We start from the raw sequence: 25,694 nt of genomic DNA on the forward strand, positions 1-25,694 counted from the left end.
GAACGCAGAGTTCCTGGACTGGAAGAACACACACACACACACACACACACACACACACACACACACACACACACACACACACACACACAAATACAGACAACATCACTATCTTACATCAAGGAAATAAATTCACAGGTGTCTGAATGAGAGTTATGTTTAGTTTTTTTTTTTTTTTTAGAGAGAGAGGTGGGTTCAAGCATGCGAGGGAGGTGTGTGTTTTGTGTCTTTGTCAGTGCATTTCAAGTGTTTGCAGTTTGGTGAGTTTTCAGTCACTCTCAGACCAAACTGCACAGCTTATCACACACAGGTAAGAACTTCAGTTGTTTTTTAGAGCACACACTGCAACAGAGAAATGCACAGCCCTCCGCATTTATTCATATTTGTCATTTGTGTGTATACAGAACAGTCAAAATGGGTCCTTTTGTAAATGTCCTCACAGAGATAACAATGACTGCATACATAAGAGGAGCTCACTAATGCAGCTTTTACGGTCTTGTTGTAAAATGTAAAATCTCTTCAGTGAGTGTTGGAGAGCTTTTGTTTGAGTGGGTTTGGATTATGTAGCAGGGGTTCTTCCTGACTGTGATCAATGACAATTCAACAAAATAAGCAATGAAGATGGTTTCACTATTCTGGGAAGTGAGGAGGACATCCTGCCATTATGTTTGGACTTAACCGATACATGTGTGATGTGCTTTTTGATCCTGCAACAATTTTAGCTAATCTTGTGAGGGCCAGAAATGTTATCACAACTATAGAGAAACATGTTGCAAACTGACATTTGACGTGTGTTCAGGTGTCACAATTTGAAAGGCACATGAATCAGCCAAAATCATGCTTTGCTTATGTCAACAGTCGAGGGTTAAGTTTAGTAATATAAGTAATATCCTAGTCTTACCTGTGTACCTTCGTTGACGAAGTTGCAAGATCAATGCCACTACATTGATCAGTACTACATACTGTCTGTATGTCAAAATCGTACAAGCTATGGTCTAAAATCTATAATTATATTGAGTTTACTTGAGTAATCATCGCGCGTCACCGCTGTCTTTTGGAGCATGCGCACAACGCCGACCACAAAGCCAGTGGATGGATGACATGCGTGATGGTTAAATTGTTACAGCAACAACACTGGGGCAAGTCGGGGTAAAGTGTTTACACGGTATTTAATCAAATGAATTATTGATTTAGTCCGACTAAGATTGTTTACGGTGACCGTTGCTATTTAAATCATGGGCTAATTAACTTCGCTGAAATATGTAGGAGGATAGTTTCATTTCATCTTAATGTAATTTATGTTGGTATTTCACTTTTGAATACATAATAAAGCATGTGCCAAAAAACAAACCTTCAAACATTTACTTTTTATTCTTGTATTTGTGTTTGTCGTGGCATTCTTCCTCGCTATTGTCCTTATGTTTTTAATTTATTTTTTAGCTGTTTAACTGCACCACTTTAGTGATAAAGAACAAACACGTGTCCACTAAATGCAGTTAAGGGAAATTAATTTCCAAACGTGCATGAAGAAAACATTTACACAATACGTTTTATTGTATGACTGACAGCACCAGAGATTTTGTTCTGGATGGCATCCTACGCAACAACGCGCAGTACAAAAATGCAGTTGTGCAACATTTTTTTATTTTATGTGAATGCATCTCTTGAGAGTAAAGGGTGATAGCAGCACCTGTTTGTGCCAAAACAAAGCTGTTCTTGAATGAGGTACTGCCACAAGTACATAAAATATTATATAATTATCTAGATAATTATATCTAGAAAATAACTAGAGGAGAGATAATGATTACTTGGGAGTGCTGCATAATATCTCTTTTAAATCTCTTTTATATATCTTGTATTTCTAATGTAGGTTTGTCTGTGGAAGAGGATCCCACAATGTCCAGTGGTACAAGCATGCATAAACAATATAACAAACATTTTTGCATGTAAAAATATACTAAAAGAGAGTTTTCTCTCATTTTTATAGATGTCAACAGGAAGGCCGTGTTACAGGCGACAAAAGTTCGAAAAAATTTAAAACAAGATGGTTGTTGGATTAAGAAATCTCAAGAGGTTCTGGAGACTCAGTCAGATGAAAAACCATGGTAAATGCACACCTACACTGTCATCTGCTGGATGAGAGTGGTAGTCTCAACCAAACAATGGTCTTGTTTCCTTGAACACTAAGTTTGGTCAGTGTTAACATCATTGTCTCTTTCCTTCAAACGCTCAATTTATCTAACATTTTCCTGCTTATTCTTTACCAGGAAACCAATAAAACTAGTAAACCCTGTGAATGAGTCACCACCTGAGAGCAGTCCAGTTTCTTCCTCCATCATGCCATGTGCACAGAGTAGTTCAGATTCATCCACACCCCCTCGAAACTCTTACGTCACCTCAACTTTGAGGAAATTTGAGTGAGCGCTGTTTTATTGTTTGGTCTGCAATTACTGCATTCAGTGATTCTGCATTCAATGCAGGTTTTGATGCATTAACTCCAACAATCTGTGCTTCTTTAGGCCTGAAAACACACCAGCCAAAAGTGGATCATATCTGGCTAAAAGGTTAGGTACATTTGTCTATACTGAGTAGGGCCTTGTATCCTATATTTGTTTTAAAATAGAAGTTGGAAATGCAACAACTGAAGCAGAAATCTGATGTTCTTGCATTCTTTACTGACTACACCAGCATTTAATATTTCATGAGGTGTAGAGGTAAATGCTTCATATTTTTTTCTGAATGTTTTACAGTCCACATACTGTGCTTAAGGATGCAAAGAGAGCACATGTAGATGAAACATCCATAGTCAAACCCACAGAAGAACCACTCAAGACACCAGCAGGTACACCTGTGAAAGGCATAGTGGAGAAACCTGTGGTCAAACCTACAGAGGAAGCACTAAAGACATCCACAGACTCTCCCAAAAAAGATGTAGTGGAGAAACTGGTAGTCAAACCATCAGAGGAGGCACTGAAGACATCTACAGACACTCCTAAAAAGGATGTAGTGGAAAAACCATTAGTCAAAACTACAGAAGAACCATCGAAGACACTTGCAGATGCTCCCGTGAAAGGCATAGTGGAGAAACCTGTTGTCAAACCTACAGAGGAAGCATTGAAGACATTTACAGATACACCTAAAAAGGATGTAATGGAGAAATCTACAAAAGGACCACTGAACAAACCTGCAGTCGCTCCTAAAAAGTATGTATTGGAGAAAACAGTTGACAAACCTTCAGGTGAAACACTGAAGACACCTGCAAATACTCCTGTGAAAGGCATAGTGGAAAAACCTGTGGTCAAACCATTAGAAGAAGCAGTGAAGATTTCTACAGACACTCCTAAAAAGGATGCAGAGCATAAACCATTGGTAAAAACAGCAGAAGAGCCACTGAGGACATCTATAGATACTCATAAAAAGGATGCAGTGGAGAAACAGGTAGAAAGACCTTTAGAGGAAGCACTGAAGACACCTGCAGATGCTTCTGTTAAAGGCATAGTGGAAAAACCTGTGGTTAAACCATTGGCAGAAGCACTGAAGACATCTACAGACTCTCCTAAAAAGGATGTAGTGGAGAAACCATTAGTCAAAACTGCAGAAGAACCATTGAAGACACCTGCAGATGCTCCTGTGAAAGGCATAGTAGAGAAGATCAAACCTTTAGAGGAAGCACTGAAGACGACTACAGAAACACCTAAAAAGGATGTAGAGGAGAAATCCACAAACAAACCTGCCATTGAACCACAGAACACACAAGTAAAAAGTGTAGTGGAAAAACCAGTAGTCAAATCTTCAGGAGAAACATTGCAGACATCTAAAGAATCTCCTATAAAAGACACAGTGGAGCAATCTACGTGCAAAAATGCAAAAGAGCCATTGAAAACAACTGCTGATACTTCTAAAAAGGAAATAATTGAGAACCCAGTAGTCAAACCTGTAGACAAACCATTAACACCAGCAGATGTTCAAAAAATAGATGTACTACAGAAACCTGTAGTCAAGCCTGTTGAAGCACCACTGAAGACACAAATAGATATGCAGAAGAATGGTGTCGTAGAGAAACCAATAGTCAAACCTATAGAAAAACTAGCGAAGGCGCCTGAAAACACTGAAGGTGAAACAGGGAAGGCAATTGCAGATAAAGCTTCAGCAGATCAAGGACAATTCAGAGAAGAGATGCCTCTGACAACAGACAAAACTCTAGTCAAAAATCAGTCTAAACCATCAGGTAGTTTGCCCACAGAGAATAAAGAAGATGGTATAGTTGAACAAGTAACAACAGCTCACGCACCTGTAGCACAAGCTCAACTCAAACCAAGACAAGCAGAAAACCTGCCTACAAATGATTACAGGACTCCTCTGAAAGCTCCAACTGCAGATTCATCAGCTAAAGCAAATGAAGATCCTCTAGTGGCAGCAGAGAAAAACAGGCTGAACAAAGAATCTGCACTGAAGTAAGTCAGTCATTTATAAAACAGCTTCATTTTTATTTTAACCGTTCAATGTATGTATACTTAAAATATGCGTGAAATCAAATTTCACAGTATTTATTTTACTAGAGCACATTGTTATTGTTTAAGTGAATAATTAATCCTCGCAAGTTAATCCACTAAAGAAAAAAAAAGTTTTGGTAATCTTCAATTAAAATTTGAACGTTTGTTTTTGCGATTGGAGTGGCAGTGCTTCTCTGTTGATGTCAGTTCAACGGCTTCAGCCACAATATTCTTAACCTCACCCAGGCCCGGATTAAGAATTCAGAGACGTCTGGGCACAATGTCTTGTAGGCCCCCTACCTGGCCGCACCACTATAGTTGAATTGAAAAATAAGATTAATAAAAATATTTTTAAATAAAATTAATGTATAATGTATTGCCCGCATTAAAAAAGACTGTATATACAAGTACATATATATTTTAGTCTACAAAGGTTTAACTTATTTTTAAAGCATTTAAAGCACACTTTGAAAAAAGAAAATACTAATACATACTATTACTTGTGAAAATTAATGGATTTTTATAAACTTTTTAAAGTTCACAAAAGCAGGACTAACATTTATATTTAAGGGTACTTTTAAAATTAAATCTTACAAACTTACAATGCATATGATTTGGATATAACACCCCTCCAATCAAGTTCTATGAATTTGAGTCTTCGTTAATACACACACTTATTAATGGTTCCTACTTGTCTTCCTTGTGATGAAGAGTAGGCAAAATCTGATATGTAGTGTGGAAAAAAAAGAACGTGTTCATCAGATGCTGGATTCGAACCGGGTTCATGACCAATTGACCGGCCCCTGGGCCTGTGCCCATAATGCCCATTGGTTAATCCGGACCTGACCACACCCATCCAACTATCAGTTTGTGTTGGACTATTTAATCAATACCATGCGTGTTCTTTAATAAAAGTTAGAAGAGGGTTTTGTTCGATGTTTAACATATTACCAATTTATTGTATACAAATAAATAATTTGATTCACAGAATTCTGTTATCCTCAATGCAATGCAAAAGTTACATTTAGAAAGTGCGCACAGTTTTCATTTCCACTTATATAGGCAGCTATATTAACATAAGGTTTCCTTAAATTCATCACTTGTCAATCATTTTCCAGTCCTCTATTGGCCACACACATACATACTTCTTCTTTTCTGCAAAACTTCTCTGCATACATGAACTTGAATAGCACTTGCATATAGGGCGAGCTGCCTTTGGTATACACCAGATATGGTATATACTAGAAGATTCAGTTCTTCCAGAGCTCAAGTTAATTTTAGACAAGCTTTATCTACTTCTGCATGAATGCTTCCTTAGTATGCAAAACATCTCACACTCAAGAAGTTCAGTTAATATATCACATTTAAGAAAAAATTCCTTTTTCACAACATTTACGATGACAGAATGATGCACAAAAAAGAAAGTCCCGCCCTCTACTCAATATTCCATTTCAGTTGGTAGTCTCAGCAACATCAAATCTGAAATTCACCATTTATGTTATCCAGACAGCACCTATTCAAGTGAGATCTAAAGAATCAGAAAGAGGAATGACAAATGATTACACTGTTAACAATTTCCTGTAGGATCTACAGTAAATAACTGGCAGCAGTTCGCCTACAATTTTCTGTAAGTTGAATTACAGTAACAAAATACTGGATTTTTACCATTTGTGTTGCTGTATATGTATTTGGAGTATTGTATGTCTTTATTGTGAAATATACACAAATTTTCACAATGCAACTTTAAAATGCAGTATAACTGCATAACTGTCCTACAGTAAAATACAGTTCATATTATAGTTAAATGCTGTGCAATTTACAAAAATCGTTAACACAGTGTATGATTTGGCCAGCATTTTCTATCAGAGTATGTGTCATAGTATTTTCCTTTACTCATTTTTAAAGCAGTAACATTTCAAGTATTTCATCCTTGGAATCATGACATTAACACGGTATAGTTTATTAGTATAAACCAGTACACAAAGCATCACCAGCGCTGTAAAATCACTGTACAGTAAGTTTGACCTGTCCTACTTAAATCTGCATATATTTTTACCCTTGTTAGTAGAGTGTCATTTTTAATGAGGTCTTCTGTGTGTTTCTTTGCAGTGTGAAAGGTAAAACCATGTGTTCATTCTGCAAGCTGCCCTTAAATGGAAATGTGAAAATCAGCATCAACATTCCTGACATTCGCTGCCATCCAGATTGTCTAAAGGTTTATTTCTTCAAATCTCTTCTTCATCTGTACTCAGTCAGGATTAGAAGCCAGTGTCTCATGCTTTCTCAAAAATGTTTTAAATCCTTTGTCTCTGTATTTACACCTGCTGAAAGATCAAACAAGGTAAAAAAAAAACCTATTAAATGCATTTTTTTTGTTATGTTATGCAAAAATCACTTTTAAAAGTGTTGAGACACACTTATGTGGTAACAGCGTGTGAATATAGCCAGCCTCTGATTGTACAAATTCATTAATTATTATTCTCGCAATCACACTTGATAAAAACAGTGTGCATAAACACTTTGACATTCTCCTGTTATTTGTATTGTCAGACAGGGAAAGCCCCATCCATTAGTGACAATCCCTCATTAGCATAGACACACCAGAGTAAGTCATCTTGAATTAGCTGCTATGTAAACCCATATGCAATTTTAGCTCAGCCCTCTTTGAAAAATAGAGTTGGGAACACATTTCATTTGAATTTAAAGCAACAGTCACCAAAATAACACAATTTAGATTAAATTCCAAAAGGGGCAGTTTCAAAGAGTTATAAAACATTAATTAAATTTTTTTTTTTGCGCTGAAACTAGAAAGTGCTGAAAGTAGAGACTTATAATAAGTCTTACAAAAAGGGGCAAAATAGATCCCTTTAAAGGGTTAAGGCTGGTTTATACTCGACGTGTTTGTTAGTTTTCTTGAATGCGCATGGCGACTGTTACAGAATTACAGATCTATGTTTTTCCACCATTTATAGGTTTTACACTAATGAATTTTTTACAATTTTAAAGTGTTTTTCAAGCCTTTGTTGGTGATAATGGTCAGGAATGCTGGACCATTATTGGCGTTTTAGCATATCAGTAGAGGACACAAACTAGCCATACAGTAATATTTGAATTGAGAAGTGGGCTAAATCTAAAAAAACATCAGTATTTTTTTAGTAAGTGTACTTTTTTTTTTGGCTTTTATTCTTTCCATAACAAAAAATATATTTGTAGAGCAACCCATGTTCTCTTGCCATTGATGAATATATTATATTAATAAACTATTATAGGTATAACTGTCTGAGATAAGAACAAAAGCAAATCATACAATAAAGTTTGATAATCATTAAAATAATTTAGAAAAATGCTAAAAACAATTAGATTATTAAAAAAAAATGATATTAATGATTTGACGTAGTTGCGGAAACTTCCAGATACTTGTTAATTCGTTTGATTTTACGGTGTGTTTCTTTTGACCGCCTCCTGTTGTTTTAAAGATTATCACAATGGTGAACACATCAAGTATAAAAGCCTCATCCATTTTTTGAGGCGGATGTCTCCAATGCGATGCCAGGCGAAATTATACATAAGCCTTTACTTTACCTAGAAATTAAAATTCTGCTAATTACTCATTTTTCCAATACTCGGAGACAAACAAAGTCCAATACACCTTTGTTTAATATGTCAATATAACACTTGTGTGTCACACTGCTGACTCTTATGACAATACTTTGTACTGCCAGTAGTAGACAGTCACCCTGACCTGACACAGAAGAAAGAGCAAAGCGGAACAAAGTAGACAAAAGAAGGACATCCACCACATAAAACATATGCTGTAGTAATTGGTGGTTCATACCACTGTGGCAACTCCTGATAAATCAGGGTCTAAGCCAAAGGACAGTAAGTGAGCAAAATTGTTCTTAGAGCTTAGTTTGATTAGTTTAACCACTGAAGTAATTTAATCAATCACTGCTAATTGTTTTTGAGAGACAGGTGAATTTGTATCCAAAACATTTCATTTATATATTTAAAGGATTTGTTCCATTTTTTTTTTATCTAGTAAAAGGGTCAGCTTTAAGTGGACTACATCAACATTCAGCTAGCATTAGTGTTTCTGCAAAAATGTAATGTATTACTAAATCATGTTCACGAGTCGCAATAAAGGTTCACCCAAAAGTTGGTAGTTCATTATGCTGTGCAACCCCTGATAAATTAGGTACAAAGCCAAAGGATAGTGAGTGAGTTCACCCAAAAGTGAAAGCATTCTCATTTACAATGTCTTTCTGAAGAACGTTAGAAAAAAAATCAGCTCTTGACATAAATAGTAGGAACAAAATCAAACCAATTTTGTGTGAACTATCCCTTTAATACCATGCTGAAATACGCAAGCAAGCCACACAATGCCTGCCAGTGAACAGTAGGTTTTACAGCCATGAAATCTCAGCTAATCTTTATTGAGATCTGAACCTCAAACTTATTCATCAACAGTCCAGATTCTTTACTGTTATGCAACAACCACCCTGGATTCTTTTTTGCAAATCAACATTTTTCATCAGTCTAAAAACATCCTCCTCTGTGCTCATACCACATTCATTTCTTAATAAATCAACAAAATCCAACTGTATTTTCCAGTCTATTTCACCACGTTTAGATATACATAAGATGTTATTACTTGTCAGTGTCATGCATTTGGAAGTGATCTGCTATTTTTTTGCTCAAAAATAAAAGTGAATCAGTTTCTAGTGTAGGTAAACTACATGTGGGTTGAGTGTAATTTTAATACACAAATTAAATCATTGGTTCCAGCAAATTGTCATACTTTGTCTCATGAGTTTTAGTAGAAAAAACTGAATGCACTTTGAAAGTTCACTTTGCCTCATTTATTTTTTACGTTGGAGGATCTGCACTCTTGCCTTATATAGCTTCACAGAGGCTGTTTTTTAAAATTTGGCGCATTCATCTAAAGAGAGAAAGTCATATACATTTGGCATGGCATGAGAGATTTAACATTTCTAGATAGAGCATCTCTTGTTTTTTTCTCTGAGCATCCACAGTGCATTGCAGTGCTCAGTAATGCTGTGTGTTTTTCCAGTGTAATGGCTGCAGCAGTCCTCTGGGGGATCTCTCTTTATCTATGTACCACCATGCTGGGAAAGTCCTCTGTGAAAAATGCTTTGATCAAATCTTCCAGCGCTGATGGCTCTTCCTCGATAGGACTTGTCAACATGATAACTGACACTACAGAGTCTGAAACTAAGTGTGCCTGAATTAAGCAATAAGGGATGGAAATATTTCTTTATTTACAGCACAGTAAAAAGTGATTAGTTTACTTAAACAAGTGAGTAAACTCGGAACTGTTCAGTTCACACATTTTATAATAATGCATATAGTTCATTTACCTGATAATTTGATGTCAACTCATTGCTTTTTACAGTGCAGCTACAAAACAAACAATTTTACATGTTGTTTATAGCGGCACTGGGTGTAATTTCGGACACAATTATTACTGATTCAAAAGATTTCCTTTGCAGCGCACTGATAAAATGTGTTTTTTTTGATGTTCATTTATATTTTTGTATTTTTGGTGAATTTTATGGTTTTATTGTCACAGCCTGAAAAAGTTGTCTCATACATTGCGTTTTAGGTGTTGTCAATATGCCAACTTAAATACTTTTAATAAATCAATATTGTGTGTTTCTGTGTCTTTGGAAAAATGTACATTAGAACCACCGTTTAATATAAAGTACATTTGATTACCCATCAGATCATCATTAAATAGGTTTATTGTACAGAACATGAGTATATCTATTTTAGTAAATTATCATTGTTGATTATACCTACTGACTAAATTCCCTGGTTTATTACAGTAATTCTCTTTCTTATCAACATATTTGTCATCTTTCTTACTAATAACTATTTTTCTTGTATTTCCAAATCAACATTTTTCGACCTTAAATAATGTCTCTAAAATTATATGAATGGATCACTTAGATTAATTTTGTTGCTTCGGCTCCTGAAATCACGCTTGTATTTTAGAATGAGAGATCCGTACACACAGACCTGCTGGCGGAACCATGGGCATATATAGAATTGTATGGAAACACATTTCTACCAGGTAAGAAAAAAGTCAATTATGCTTTAAAAGGTCAAAGTTATGACTTTCATCATCTACATTTTGCCATATTAAAAAAAAAAATTAAAGCAAAATCACAAATTTTATCTTTTAAGTTTGAAGATAATTGTCGTAATTTTACATAGTTTTATCTCATAATTTAGATTTTTGAATTCATATTATAGACTTTTTAAGCCACACTTTTTACTTTTTAAATAATAATTCAGATTTTTTTTTTCTCGTAATTCAAACAAAAAATAATGAAAATACAAGATAAAATCACATTTTAAACCATAATTTAAACTTTTTTTAGTCACAATTTTACATTTTTGTCTTGAAATTTGGACTTCATTTCAACTTTTCATAACATAATTTCAACTTTTTAAGTCATAATTTTGACTCAATTTAAATTTAAATGTGGTTATTTGGTCTTTTTTTATCTTGTAATTATGACAAACAACATTAATCTTGCGATTTTGACTTTTTAAGCCATAATTTCAGTAATTTATTTTGTAAATTAAACTTTTTAAACTTCTAATTTTGAGTCAAATTGACAAAATAAAAGTCATGATTTTTATTTTATCTCATAATTATGACTAAAATTGTCTACTTTTATCTTGTAGTTGACATTTTAAGTCATTATTTCAACTTTTTATCTCATATTTTTAACTCATAATTTAGATTTTTTTAATTAACAGTTTTCACATATAAATCAGAATTTATAAAGTTAAAACTGTCAAGTTGATCAAGTTGTAGTAACAATTTCAACTTTTTATCTCATAATTGAAAATTTTTAATTCACAATTTTCAGATTAACATAAGAATTTTTAAAGTTGATCATAATAATCATAATCTAGATTAATCACAATCTCGCCATTTTAACTTTCTTCAGCCACAATTTTCACTTTTCATCTCTTCATTTTACTCAGAATTTTACTTTTTAAAAATCATAATTTTCACTTTTTATTTTGTAATTTTGACCTTTTCCCAACTTTTCAGTCATAAATTCAACATTTTAACTCATAATTTAAAAATTACAAAAAAAAATCAAAATCATACTTTTGACTGTCTTATCTTCAAATTTATCTTGTAATTTTGACTGGCATCATTTTGAATTTTCATAATTTTAATTTAGCATCATAATTTCAAGGTTTTAATCTATTTTAAAGTAGAAATTATGAGATAAAAAGTAAAACAAATATTATAGTTAACAAATCATACTTTTTACTTTTTTAATCTAGTAATTTTTGTCATCATTTTGACAATTTATAACAGTTTTAAACCAACAATTTCAAAGTTTTCAATCCAGCAATTTTGACATTTCAATACAATTTTTATGTTTTAAGTCATAATTATTATTTTTTTTTAAGTATAAATAAGAACTAAGTCATAAGTCATAATTTTGTACTTAAAATTGTATTTATTTATTTACTTACCTACTGGAAATGGCATTCCACAAAAATTGCCTATGAGCAGAACAGTGTGATCTGCTTTATTACCAACAGGTAATTGCGCTTCTCAAGCACAAAGGGAGCCACATGAGAAAGTTACATAGTGTTGCTTTTTTTTTTTTTGGAAAAAACTGACGACGCTGAGCATCAGGCCTTCATTAAAAGAAATTAAAGTTTATTGCATGAGTTGCAAAGAAGTCAACACAGATTTTATGTAAACTCACTTTAGTTTCAATTCTACATTCGTATTAATCACATACAGTTATTCACAAGAGTACTCTAGAAATAACTTTTAGTTGTCTAAAACGAGTCAGAACAATAAAAAATGATTAGTTGTTTTGACCGAGCACCATCATTGATCAGGTTCAGCATACTGCTAAAGTTAGTCAAAATATACAACAAAACCACTCACAAACTTACAATCACACACAGGAGGACCAACATTAGTGTCTGTAAATAATGAGTTCTCTGTGTCTCACACAATGCAAACCTACATCTGACAACAATCACACTCTCTCAAAAAGACGTGTAGTGTGTGTGGGTGTGTCTAAAAAAGAAAGAGAGTGGAGAAAAGCTAAAATCCTGGCAAACTGCAAGGCATTAATATGACCAAGAAGCACAATGAATACAATCATTAAAATGAATAAATGGCCATGAGAGCGGTCTAATAAAGACACAGCGAGAGGAAACGAGTGAAGAAATACAGAAGCAAGATTCCACTCCGCCAGAGATCTACGCTACAGTCTTTTATGTGTTGTGCTTTAACAAATTTATTTGCATCTATTGATCAGTGTTTTTGTGTGTGTTCAGTTTGTGGTCCTTTGGTTTGTGAATACAGTGGTTTGTGTGTGTTTGTTCTCTGTAAGCTAGAACTCTGCAGGGGCTTCATGGAGCTCGTTTGCGTTTCCTCACCGGCCGCAGTGAAGACACTGAAACCGCAGCAGCAGGAAAGCAGGCGTAGAAACTGAACCTAGCAACGGATTCCCTTCCTTCCTAGAAACCGCAGAATAGCGTAGTTGTAGGTGGTGGCGACCATGTAAACGAACTAGAGAACAAAAGTGGATGAGAAAGGAAGACATGTCTGATCAAATACTATTAGTCTCACTGTACAATAAACAAGGCATGTGATTCTAATAATAGCACAACATTTCTACTACTATTCGCCCTCCTGTGAATTTCCTCCTTTTTTCTATTTCAAATATTTCCCAAATGATGTTTAACAGAGTAAGGATTTTTTTTCACAGTATTTACTACAATATTTTTTCTTTTGGAAAAAGTCTTATTTGTTTAATTTCGTCTAGAATAAAAGCAGTTTTTACTTAAAAAAAAAACAAAAAAAAAAAACATTGTAGGGTTAATATTGGGGCTGGGCTGATAAAAGATATTATATTGAATCGGGATAAAATTGATGTCAATAACGTCAATAATAAAATAATAAGCTCTCGACTTTTTTACTCTATATTGATTGATGAGCCAATCACACAGTCGAAAAATGTGCAACAATGGGAATTTAAAAGTGTGTTGATACTAGTGATGTACCACATTTTTGGCCACTGAAAATTTATTGGCTGAAAATTACGTTATGCCACTTCATTTATATTTATATATATATATATATATATATATATATATATATATATATATATATATATATATATATATATATATATACACATATACATACTGTTTAAGTCAGAATTACTAGCCCCCTTTGATTTTTAAAAAAATTATTACCCCCTTTAAGCTATAATTTTTTCGATACAGAACAACCCATCATTATACAATAACTTGCCTCATTCCCCTAACCTGCTTACTTAACCTAATTAACCAAGTTAAGCCTTTAAATGTCACTTTAAGCTGTATAGATGTGTCTTGAAAAATATCGAGTACAATATTATTTACAGCCATCATGGCAAAGATTAAATAAATCAGTTATTAGAGATCAGTTATTAAAACTGTTATGTTTAGAAATGTGTTTAAAAAAATATTTTATCGGTTAAACAGAAAATAGGGAAAAAAATAAACAGGGGTCTAATAATTCAGGGGGGGGGGGGGTATTTGTAAACAAATTTACAAAACATTCAAAACAATGATGTATCAGATACTGTAATAATTGGTAACTAGACAAAACATCTAATTTTTCCATCTTATAAAGATCTGATGCAAAGAGACTCTGAAATTGGGAACATCATAACTATGGAAAAAGCCGTTTGTGTCTGAGACCACAAGGGCAATTCCATTTTTATTTACAATGTTGATGTTTGGATGAATCTCACTGTGTATCTCCTCAGTGAGACAGAGGAACCCTGGCTGCTCCTAATGAGCTGTGCTGACAGTGAGCGCTCTGTGATTCTCTTTACATAAAGCCTGAGAAATGACTGCTGCCAAATATACAGGAAAAGGGAGTAGAGACACTGGGGATCTGCCATTAGCAGAGAGGTCAGTTTCTGATCATAAACTAAACATCCCTCTGCTGCACTTCCCTTATCAACTTCATGCTGTTTGACAGCTCTGACCTCTGACCTCAGAAAATACCAGTGGGCTTATTTACCCAAGTCAGTCAACAGGCAAAAAAACAAAAAAAAAAACAAATACAAATAAATTTGTTAATATAATAAGAAATAAATGTACATTGTTAGTAAATACTTTTTGTGCAAATACCCACTCACCATTCTCAACTGTTAAGATGGACACTTTTGTAGTTGTTATATGTAGACTGGGAATACTACATACATTATTTTCTTTTATTGATTAAAATGATAATAAATGTATTATTCCAATAAATATTTTTTATTTATTTAATGTAGAAATTGTGTAAAAATAAAATAGTAATCGTTTACATGCTATTCATATACATCAGGTAAACAAACAAAAAATATAATATAATATAATATAATATAATATAATATAATATAATATAATATAATATAATATAATATAATATAATATAATATAAAAATTCATTCATATAAAATAATATAACATAACATAAAAAATTAAATAATATAATAAAATATACATTAATGTAATCTAATATACAGTAATACAATAAAATACAATACAAATTAATATAATATAACGTAATATAAAATAAAACAAAAATTTATTTATATAACATAACATAACATAACATAACATAACATAACATAACATAACATAACATAACATAACATAACATAACATAACAATATAATATAAAATAATAAAATAAAATATAATATAATATAATATAAATTAATATCATCTAATTTACAGTAATATAATATAATATAATATAATATAATATAATATAATATAATATAATATAATACGATATGATATAACATAACATAACATAACATAACATGACATGACATGACATAACATAACAACATAATATAAAATAGTAAAATAAAATATAATATGATATAATATAATATAAATTAATATCATCTAATTTACAGTAATATAATATAATATAATATAATATAATATAATATAATATAATATAATATAATACGATATGATATAACATAACATAACATGACATGACATGACATGACATGACATAACAACATAATATAAAATAGTAAAATAAAATATAATATAATATAATATAAATTAATATCATCTAATATAATATAATATAATATAATATAATATAATATAATATAATATAATATAATATAATATAATATAATATAATATAATATAATACAATATGATATAACATAACATAACATGACATGACATGACATGACATGACATGACATAACATAACAACATAATATAAAGTAATAAAATATAATATAATATAAATTAATATCATCTAATTTACAGTAATATAATATAATATAATAAGATCTAATATAATATAATATAATATAATACAATACAATATGATATAACATAACATAACATAACATAACATAACATAACATAACATGACATGACATGACATAACAACATAATATAAAATAATAAAATAAAATATAACATAATATAATATAAATTAATATCATCTAATTTACAATAATATAATATAATATAATATAATATAATATAATATAATATAATATAATATAATATAATATAATATAATACAATACAATATGAAATAACATAACATAACATAACATGACATGACATGACAAATAAAATATAATATAATATAAATTAATATAATCTAATTTACAGTAATATAATATAATATAATATAATAAGATCTAATATAATATAATATAATATAATATAATATAATATAATATAATACAATACAATATGATATAACATAACATAACATAACATAACATAACATAACATAACATGATATGACATGACAACAACATAATATAATAAAATTTAATATAAAATAACATAATATAACATAATATAATATAAAATAATAAAATATAATAATATACAGTAATATAGTATAATAAATATGTGACCCTGAACCACAAACCTCTTATGCTCCATTTTTGACCATAACAAAAATTACATTGTATAGGTCAAAATTATTAAGATATAAAAATTTTTTTTTTTCATTTCAGATGTAAGATATAAAGATCATTTTCCATAAACACATTTTGTGAATTCCCTACTGTAAATATATAAAAACACAATATTTGATTAGTGATTTAGAAAAATCTAAAATAAATAAATTAAAATAAATACATTTGTTATAAACTTTTTTTTCAAAATCATAATCCATCATCCAGTTAACAGCAGTCTTGAGGTTTTGCCCATGACTGTGAACAACGGGGTCTTGCAGTCAAAATAATTGAGAACTGCTGTTTTACAGTAAATAAAGCTGACTTATTATGACTGTTGGCAGATGTAGAAAGCGAGCTCACTAACCAGGGCAAGAAGGGTGATTCCTGCTCCAGCGAAAGCACAGATGTAAAGGTCATAGGTCACGTGGAACTGCAAACATAAAAAGAAAAATAAGTGATGCGTCCTCTTGAAATCTGAGTGTATGTATGTTTGTTTTCACTTTTTGAACATCTAACCTCTGGTGCTTTGCATATGTTGGCCAGTGCATTTCCACAAACAACCCCTGGCATGGCATTCCAGGAAAGAAATCCTGCGCAGAACAATATAACACAGACATGACGATTCCCCGCAAGCATTTTTTGTTTTTAAAAGATGTCTAATAGACGTCTAAACATAGTCATTTCAGCTAAAACGAGGCTAAATTTGGGCTGTCAGTGAAAATCTAATAGAATTCTAAGAATAGGCCAAAACTAGACTAGTCATCAAATAAACAGAAATGAATGACTACACATATTAAGTCTGTCGAATCTGTCTACTAGATGACTAGTCTAGTTTTGGGCTATTCTAAGATGTCTATTTTCACTGACAGCCCACATTTAGCCTTGTTTTAGCCAAGCTGTCTATGTTTAGCTGTCTATTAAATGCCTATTAAACAAAAAATTGTTTGCTGGGTTGTAAAACACACATACACACATTGATGTGTGAGCGCTGACGTACCATACATGCGTGCATCCATGCAGACCCTGGATTGCTGGTTGAACAAGGTGGTCTCTGACAGGACGTTAACAGTGTGACAGGAGCTTTTCATATTAATGAAGAAGAGCACAGGAACAGCCGTGAAGCCGAACACAATCAGCCAGATCAGAGCGAGCACGTACGTCAGGATTATAAACTGCACAAGAGAAACAGCCAATCACATAGTTTTAATAACTCGTTTCTAACTCAGTTATTTTATCTTTGCCATGATGACAGTAAATAATATTTGACTAGATATTTTTCAAGACACTTCTATACAGCTTAAAGTGACATTTAAAGGCTTAACTAGGTTAATTAGGTGAACTAGGCAGGTTGGAATAATTAGGCAAGTTATTGTATAACGATGGTTTGTTCTGTAAACTATCCAAAAAATATATAGCTTAAAGGGCCTAATAATTTTGACCTTAAAATGTTTTTTAAAAAAAAAAAAACTGCTTTTATTCTAGCTGAAATAAAGCAAATAAGACGTTCTCCAGAAGAAAAAATATTATCAGACATACTGTGAAATTTTCCTTGCTCTGTTAAACATCATTTGGGAAACATTAAAAATCAAAAATCAAAGGGGGGCTAATAATTCTGACTTCAATTGTATGTGTGAAATAAGGTTCAGTAACATTTCTATAAATAATAATAAAAAAACCTATGGGTATTCTATGGGTACAAAGATTTTAAATTATAATGAATTATTATTTTGGGGCTGCACTGTGGTCCTTAAGCATTTTACAATTTATATTGATTTTTCACCAAATGACCACTGTTCAAAATATGCTTGACAAAATTTTGGATTATACACAATGGCATTTTAATGACTGTTACCTGTAAATCATGGTTTTGACAAGTATGATATTATGGTAGTAATTTAATTTAGACAGAATTTGTAAAAGCAGAATACATTTAAAGCTTTAAAGACACTCATTTTTGCCTTGGAGATAAATAGGAAAATAAAATAGACATTTTTAAAAGTGCTGACTAAAGCAGCTGATCATGGCTTGCCAGGGAATTTACTAGCCATGAGTGTGTAGCTGGAGAATATTTCAGCAGTCCTACAATTTCTGACTAATGATTTTCCAGATTGATGTCGATTTATATTTCAAGAGTTCATACTTAGCTGATGATTGTTTATAAAGCTTGTTTGGCATGCTGTCCCAAGAGAGAGCCATGAGCTCATAAGATCCTCGAGCCCAGGGCTCCCTCCAGTTTGCAAGGCGAAAGGGAAGTTTGAGCTCAGGTAGATCTCGAGAACTCCCCTGCTGTAGTAGCTAATGAACAGATAGTAGTAATTGGTCTTAAGAGATAACCAATTACTCGGAGCATGTCTATGATGACTAATTTGGATTATTCAATTAACTTAGGTTGCATGTTTTTTGACGGTGGGAGGAAACCGGACAACTTGGGGGAAACCCACTTGAGCACTGGGAGATTGTGTAAACTCTGCACAGAAACGTCGGCTGGCTTGGTAAGGACTAGAACCAGTGACGTTCTTGCTGTGAGGCAACAGTGGTAACCACTGGGCCACCATGCCACCCATCTAGGAAAGGAGGATAAGTAGGAGTGGAACGAGGGATTCTTCAAAACGAAGATGGCTGTTATATGGAACTTGGGGTACTTACAGTGGCTTAGGAATTGTCTGATTGGTGAATCATACATTGAATAATACAGGGCCGGCTACAAGCAATCATAAGCATGTGATCCTCTTGAAATTAGTTTATAAATAAACTTCACTTAAATGTATTCATTTTAAGTATTGTTATTATTTGCATCAATATTTTGTATTTTTTCCTTAAATTATCAAGTAAGACATTTTGATCAGACTTATTTTTTTTTGTTCCTCGTTTTAAAAAATCTATTGGTATAGTAAACAAGCTTTTATGTTCAAGGGTCCAATAGATTGGAATAATTTACCTGCTAACATTCGATCCATTACATTAATTCAGGTGTTTAAGCAAACTTTGCTGTACTTGTTTTTTCCTGAGAAAGTTGTTATTTATGTGGTGATTTGATCACTGATCTGAACATCATTTTTGCACTATGTATATGCATGTATGTATACTATTTCCCCTTTTGTTAATGTTTCTTTTTGTTGGATGTTCAATAACTTATGTTTTGTTTTTATTATGTGTTTGTGATTAATTGTACCCCTTGAAAATGAGAAAAAAGGGTTTATCCTAATGAATAAATATCAAATATCAATGTGAAAAATCTTTTCAAAAATTATTTTACAAAAATTAAAGGTCATTTTATTTTATTAATGATTAATAATTAAAATGAATTGAATAATTATTTCAATAGTGCCTTTGTTATTGTTCATATAATATATATGTGTCTAAAATCACCTTCCTCATTTTTAGATCTGCAATTTACATTTGGCATTTTTCATACTCTAAAATGGCATTATTAAAATGATGCACATGAACAGTAAATAATAATAATAAAAACGTGCACACATGCAAACTCACAGTGAGACTTATGCAGCGCCCGAACTGTGTGCTCCTGAACTCCCCGAACGTCTGCTTTACTGCACTGGTGGTGTAAAAACCTTCAGCCAGCAGCAGCAGTCCATAGAGGAAGAAGAAGGAGGCCAGACCGTAGATCACATACTGGAAATACTTTATACTGAAACACAAAATGTGGACACAATGAGACATAAACAAAATAGATCCTCAAGTCAATTATTTCAAACCACTATTTACATCAGGGGTTCTCAAACTCGGTCCTGGTGTCTGGTGTCCTGCAGATTTTAGCTCCAACTTGCCTCAACACACCTGCAAGTATATGTTTCTAGAGAGCTTAGTAAGAGCTTGATTAGGAGTGTCTGATTGGAGTTGGAGCTAAAATCAGCAGGACACCGGACCTCCAGGACTCGGATTGAGATCCCCTGATTTACATAGTACTTATACAATGAACATTGTGCCAAACTAGCTTTAAAGGCATGAACATGCAATCATTGTAAATCAAGTTCAAAACATCAAGCACATTTAAACAGCAAAGTGTAACAGAATCATTCTTTTTTTATTCAGCTTAGTCCCTTATTTATCAGGCATCGCCACAGCAGAATGAACCGCCAACTATTCCAATACTTGTTTTATTATAGCGGCTGCCCCTCCAGCTGCAACCCAGCAGTGAAAAATACACTCTCACATTCACACATGCACTCATACACCAAAGCCAATTTTGTTTACTCAATTCACCCGTCTTTGCACTGTGGTGGAAATCAAAGTGTAACAGAACCAATTACTTAAAAAATAAAGCAAATCCAAAAAGCTAACAAGACAATGTCATTGTTCAGCTCAATTAATTAGTCAAGAGAAGGAGAGCCATTCAACAACTTCAGTGCCATCAAATCGGTGATTTTACTAAGGGACAGGCAACTTTGGTCCTGGAGGGTCGATGTGCTGAAGAGTTGTGCTTCAACTCTAATCAAACACAGCTAATCAATGTTTTCAAGATCACTAGAAAACTTTAGGCTGGTGTGTTTAGTGGAGCTGGACCTCCAAGTTGTCCATCTCTGCTCTAACTGTTAAAAAAAAGTTAAGGACTCACAAGTCTGCCATGACAGTGAAGTCCTGGACGTCCCTTGCGAAGTGGAGCTCTACAAAGGTGTGTGTATGAGTGAGTGCCTCATGGCCAGCCCCGCAGAAGAGCCCCACGCCGGCGTAGCAGAGCAGGGTGGCCACCAAGCTGGTGTAGGGCACAGCGCCCAGGCAGCGGATGCAGCAGTCATAGCAACCTGTAGGTGAGTAATAGATCAACACACACACTGCACATGCAGCACACACTATACACACACACATCTATACACTCACACACTCCTTATGCTAACATAATCACCAAGAACGAGCGTGCACACTTAGGAGAGTTAGTTGGCCTACTGTTAGTCAAGGACACACACACGTAACGCAGTTTTATGTAATCAATGTATCATGGGATCACAAATGAAGAAGCCAAATGCAAACAAAATGAACCCAGGCAATCACCAAGCATTGCTTGCAATCCCCAACCACAAAAAAAAAACACAAAACCTCAACGTAAATGTAGCAATGCACTACAAAACATTAACAGGCAGATCAACTGCATCGATAAGACATTAATTAGTAAAGCAACTTAACCAAAGGAAGCCAAACAAGCGAAGGAAGGCTCGGCTGTGGACTTCTGCTTTCTCCGGCATGTGAGAGAAGATGACGGGTCTCAGGTCACCTAGAGCTTTACACAACCACGGCTGTTTCACTGGAAACATTGACACTGCTGAGTCGAACCCACGCAGACGCTCGTTCGCTCCAGAGAGGCTGCTGTGCAAATTGAGGGAGGTAATTTGGCTTTCTTTCTTCAGATACACTCCAGTGTCCACCTCAAGGAAGAAAAAAACGCATCGCTTAAGCTGCTCCTCTCCCTCCCTCGCTTCTTTCTCTCCTTCTTTCCCTCTCTCTCTATGCTGAGCAGCCTGGTGTCAGGGTGAGGTTTGGGGTGTGTGTGTGTGTGTGTGTGTGAGTGTGCGTCTTCATGTGTGTTTGAGGTTTTGTGGTCAGAAGAAGAAGCACTTGTGATGGGCATAATGGCTTTTGTTCTAACAACAAAAACTATCTTTATGAACAAACAAGACACACACACTCAGCAGCGGAGTGCGTCACTGAGTTTCCACCCATAGCGGCACAGACAGACACACACTGACACTGGGGTTACAATTGGGATCATGGCAGGTCATCCTGTTTTATACACTGTAAATGATTTTTGTAAATTGCACCGTGTTTAACTGTAATATGAACTGTATTTTACAGTTATGCAGTATGTTACTTTATTTTAAAGTTGCATTGTGGAAATTACTTTATATTTTACAGTAAATGTATGCAAGATGAATGATGCTGTAAATTTAAATACGGTATTTTTGCTGTAACTGATTTACAGTAAGTTACAGGTAAACTGCTGCCAGTAATTTACTGTAGATTCTACAGGAAATTAAATAACAGTGTACTCTATTCCTACTTCTAACTCATCCTCTAAATAATAGCTAAGCCTGACACTTACAATAATTTGATTATAATAGGAACAAAGCACATTGCACTTTAACTTACAGTGCTCAGCATAATTGAGTACACCCCATTTTGAAAAGGAATATTTGTATCCATTTCTCAGTGAATATAGGCAATATTTTTTTGATTTTAAACAAAACAGATTTATTAAACAGGTATATTTATTAAAATCCTTGTTTGGTCACCAAACATATTTACAAATTGAAAGATAATACAATAAAATTCAAGCAAAATATTGCAAAAAAAACTAATTTAAAATTACATTCTACAAAATTTCAACAATTTTTTTCCATTTTTTGCTTCTCTTGACATTTCCTCTTTTTAAAAATGTGTATTTAATATTGTTTTATAGCATATAAATTTGGATGTACTTGTTTTTGGACTGTTTAAGCTGTTTTGTTAGATAAGCTCCAGATTTGGTTTCAGTACTGCTGATCTAATGTATATGCACAAATATAATATTATATGTTTTTTGGGTTCTCCAAGGAACTTTAAGTGAATAGATGTTCAAAGAACAGTTTAATTTTTCTGCATATTTCTATTGAAAATTTAAAAAAACATTCCCTTGTGGGATGAAAAGGTTTCATAGATGTTAAAGGTTCCGTATGGAACCACTGATGCTGGAGTTGGACTTGCAATACAAATACTAATTCATTGATTATATTTAATTTCATAATGTTGCATTTATTGTGTTACTAGCATTTCTTAAAATCTACTAACAATTTCTGAATTAAAATAGCAATAGCACTTTTTTTTTCAAACAGACTTTCGTGTCAGAAAATGTTTTTTTTTTTTTTTATTCAAATCAAAGTCAGTATCGACTAACTACTGGCACTTTTTGTAATTAAATGATTGCACTCGGCTTTGGTTTAACATGATGGCACATAAATAAAAACATTACAATTTTTAGAGTCCCCAGTTCTGGGGTGAAAAAAAAACATTTGCTTATTCTAAAATGTGATCTGCAGACAGCTAAAAAGCTCAACTAAACGGCAAAAAAAGAGAAGCCTTCAAAAATAATGCAATGCATGCACGCATTTAAGAATGCATGAACCCTTCACATGACTATCGCAAACATTTGCCCATTTTTAGAGCGACACTGGGCCGTACAGGAGTCATACACACATAAGAGAATATTTGACCTAGAGACCTGGTGTGACCTTTGGCCGGAGTCTCCTGAGGTTACTGCTCTTCACATCCACACCTCTGAGGCGTTGTGGCAACTGTCCTAGCCAATCAACAGCGGAGGCAGCTGCTTAATCAATCAAAACAACTTATTCAATTAATTAGGAGGCAATAAATACATCTACTCTATAAATACAGGAATGATGCTTCTAAGCTTCTGACCAATCAGATGCCACCTTGCACTGCATACAAATAAAGAGAGGATAAAAACATTTGCATACATTTTTAGAAAAACAACAGACACATCAATTATTAAAAATGATGCAAGTAAGCAAAATGATGGAGTAATGTAAATGATAGTGGTGGTTAATTGGTTGATGTGAGTTCAGGTGAACTTACCCATGTGAGTATGTGTGTGCGTATCGCGCTCAGTCTCTCTGATGTGCTGTGTAGTTTAATCTCCCTCGATGCTTTTATGATTCTCACCCACACTTTTGTCCCTGGAACAATAAACAAACCCCTCTGCTCTCCCTCACAAACACACACACGCACACACACTGGGGCAGATCTTAAAGACGCAGCGTCCTCTTTCACTGCCATGATAAATAAAGAGTGAGTGTGTTTGTGTGTGTCAGTGCAATGAACCCTAAATGTTCCCATGCATGATAAAATGAACACAAGGGCCAAAACACTCATGAACAGATGCTAGTAGCTCTAACTTCTGGCTTATTCATTAGTTTTTGTACATAAACACACGCACACAGAGGAAGAGAGGGTTGTGTTTTCATGTTTTATGGGGACTTTCATTGGACGTAATTATTTTATACTATACACACAGTATATTCTGTCCTCCTACTCCCTAAACCCAACCTTCACAGAAAATAATCTGAAATTACACTTTCAAAATACTATACAAAAATAATTATGTTTTTCTCATGCATGGACCAAAATAATATGACCAAAAATGTCCCTACGTGGTCAAAAATTACTGGTAATATACTTGAGGACACACACACTTAGCTTTAAGGAAACTTACCGTAAAATATTACATGTATTTTATTGTCTTTATTTTATAGCTAAATAAAAAAGTCCCCCGTTTTCATTTTTGTTCAGTTTTAGTTCACTAAAGGGCATAACAAAAGCCCACAAATGTGGTCAAATACACAAAAATGTTAAGAAAAATGAGGAAGGTTTGACCTCTCTGGAGTCAAATTGGGACAAGAGCACAGTTAATACAATACTACAGTTGTGTCAGAAATAGGAACACACAGGCAATTCTCTCTTTCTGTAACACAAACACACACAAATGCTCTCACTCAATTGTACACACGCACACAATACTATTACAGTGATGACCAAACAATAGGGCCAGTGTGCCGTTTAGCATAAATTTGCGTGCTTCATTAGAAGTATCCGCCAAACCCCCATTTAAAATTTTTGAATACACAACATAAATAATCACATTGTTTCCATTATATGAGTGAAAACTGGAAAGAGGCAAGTTTTAATAGGCGAGTTGTTATGATAGTTGTGTTGCTGTTATTGTTGCTTTTCTTACAATCAGTAAGACACATTTATCAAAACTTTTGTAAAACATGTTGAACAGCAGGACTCTATATGAGGTAAACTGTGGATCATCAATAATTCAATAATTCAGTCAGGCCACATAGGCAAGTGCTAACATAAGTAGATACGATCAGATGACTATAAGCTCTAACCATCATCGTTGGCTCCAACCACCACCATGGGTTTTACATTTTTTCAGCCTGCGACACCCAAAACAACAATGCCAGTGACTTGCGACCCGAAATTATGCTAATAACTACTACTTTGTTCTTCAGTAGGTTATGGATAGAATATGGTCATTCTAATAGTTTAATAAGATGAATTTGATTTTTGTAAATCGCCAAGCCCATACAATCCAATATCCATATATGACACTCCTTATGTATGTATATATATATATATATATATATATATATATATATATATATATATATAT

The 25,694-nt window shown here is 33.3% G+C and overlaps 2 protein-coding genes across 7 annotated transcripts; one reads left to right on the forward strand and one right to left on the reverse strand.

Annotated features, from left to right (window-relative positions):
• The first annotated feature begins 256 nt into the window (after nt 1-256).
• On the forward strand, nt 257-10,154 carry si:dkey-125i10.3. The gene is made up of 8 exons (XM_087253451.1): nt 257-307; nt 1,868-1,903; nt 1,985-2,102; nt 2,265-2,414; nt 2,517-2,561; nt 2,748-4,451; nt 6,600-6,705; nt 9,562-10,154. The coding sequence occupies exons 2-8, from the start codon at nt 1,894-1,896 to the stop codon at nt 9,664-9,666; spliced, it is 2,238 nt and encodes a 745-aa protein (XP_087109577.1). The 5' UTR covers nt 257-307; nt 1,868-1,893; the 3' UTR covers nt 9,667-10,154.
• A 2,032-nt stretch (nt 10,155-12,186) lies between these two features.
• On the reverse strand, nt 12,187-24,398 carry plp1b (proteolipid protein 1b). 6 transcript variants are annotated; one of them, XM_087251393.1, is made up of 9 exons: nt 24,092-24,182; nt 23,718-23,822; nt 21,738-21,829; nt 21,084-21,270; nt 20,000-20,156; nt 17,505-17,679; nt 17,024-17,097; nt 16,872-16,937; nt 12,187-13,077 (listed from the first exon to the last, which is right to left on the reverse strand). In XM_087251393.1, the coding sequence occupies exons 3-9, from the start codon at nt 21,775-21,777 to the stop codon at nt 13,003-13,005; spliced, it is 774 nt and encodes a 257-aa protein (XP_087107519.1). In that variant the 5' UTR covers nt 21,778-21,829; nt 23,718-23,822; nt 24,092-24,182; the 3' UTR covers nt 12,187-13,002.
• Between the last annotated feature and the right edge of the window lie 1,296 nt (nt 24,399-25,694).

The sequence above is a fragment of the Danio rerio genome, chromosome 5 (genome assembly GCF_052040795.2).
Source record: "Danio rerio strain M-AB ecotype USA chromosome 5, GRCz13ab, whole genome shotgun sequence".
Taxonomy (NCBI): Eukaryota; Metazoa; Chordata; class Actinopteri; order Cypriniformes; family Danionidae; genus Danio; species Danio rerio.

Excerpts from the sequence above, each read along its gene's own strand:
- plp1b (XM_087251390.1), bottom strand. Across the intron at positions 21,271-23,717 it reads CCGGCCAAAGGTCACACCAG|GTTGCTATGACTGCTGCATC; the intron begins GTCTCTAGGTCA and ends ACTCACCTACAG. Across the intron at positions 13,078-16,871 it reads GAATCACCCTTCTTGCCCTG|TTCGTTTACATGGTCGCCAC; the intron begins GTTAGTGAGCTC and ends TTTGTTCTCTAG.
- si:dkey-125i10.3 (XM_087253451.1), top strand. Across the intron at positions 2,103-2,264 it reads CAGTCAGATGAAAAACCATG|GAAACCAATAAAACTAGTAA; the intron begins GTAAATGCACAC and ends ATTCTTTACCAG. Across the intron at positions 2,562-2,747 it reads GGATCATATCTGGCTAAAAG|TCCACATACTGTGCTTAAGG; the intron begins GTTAGGTACATT and ends AATGTTTTACAG.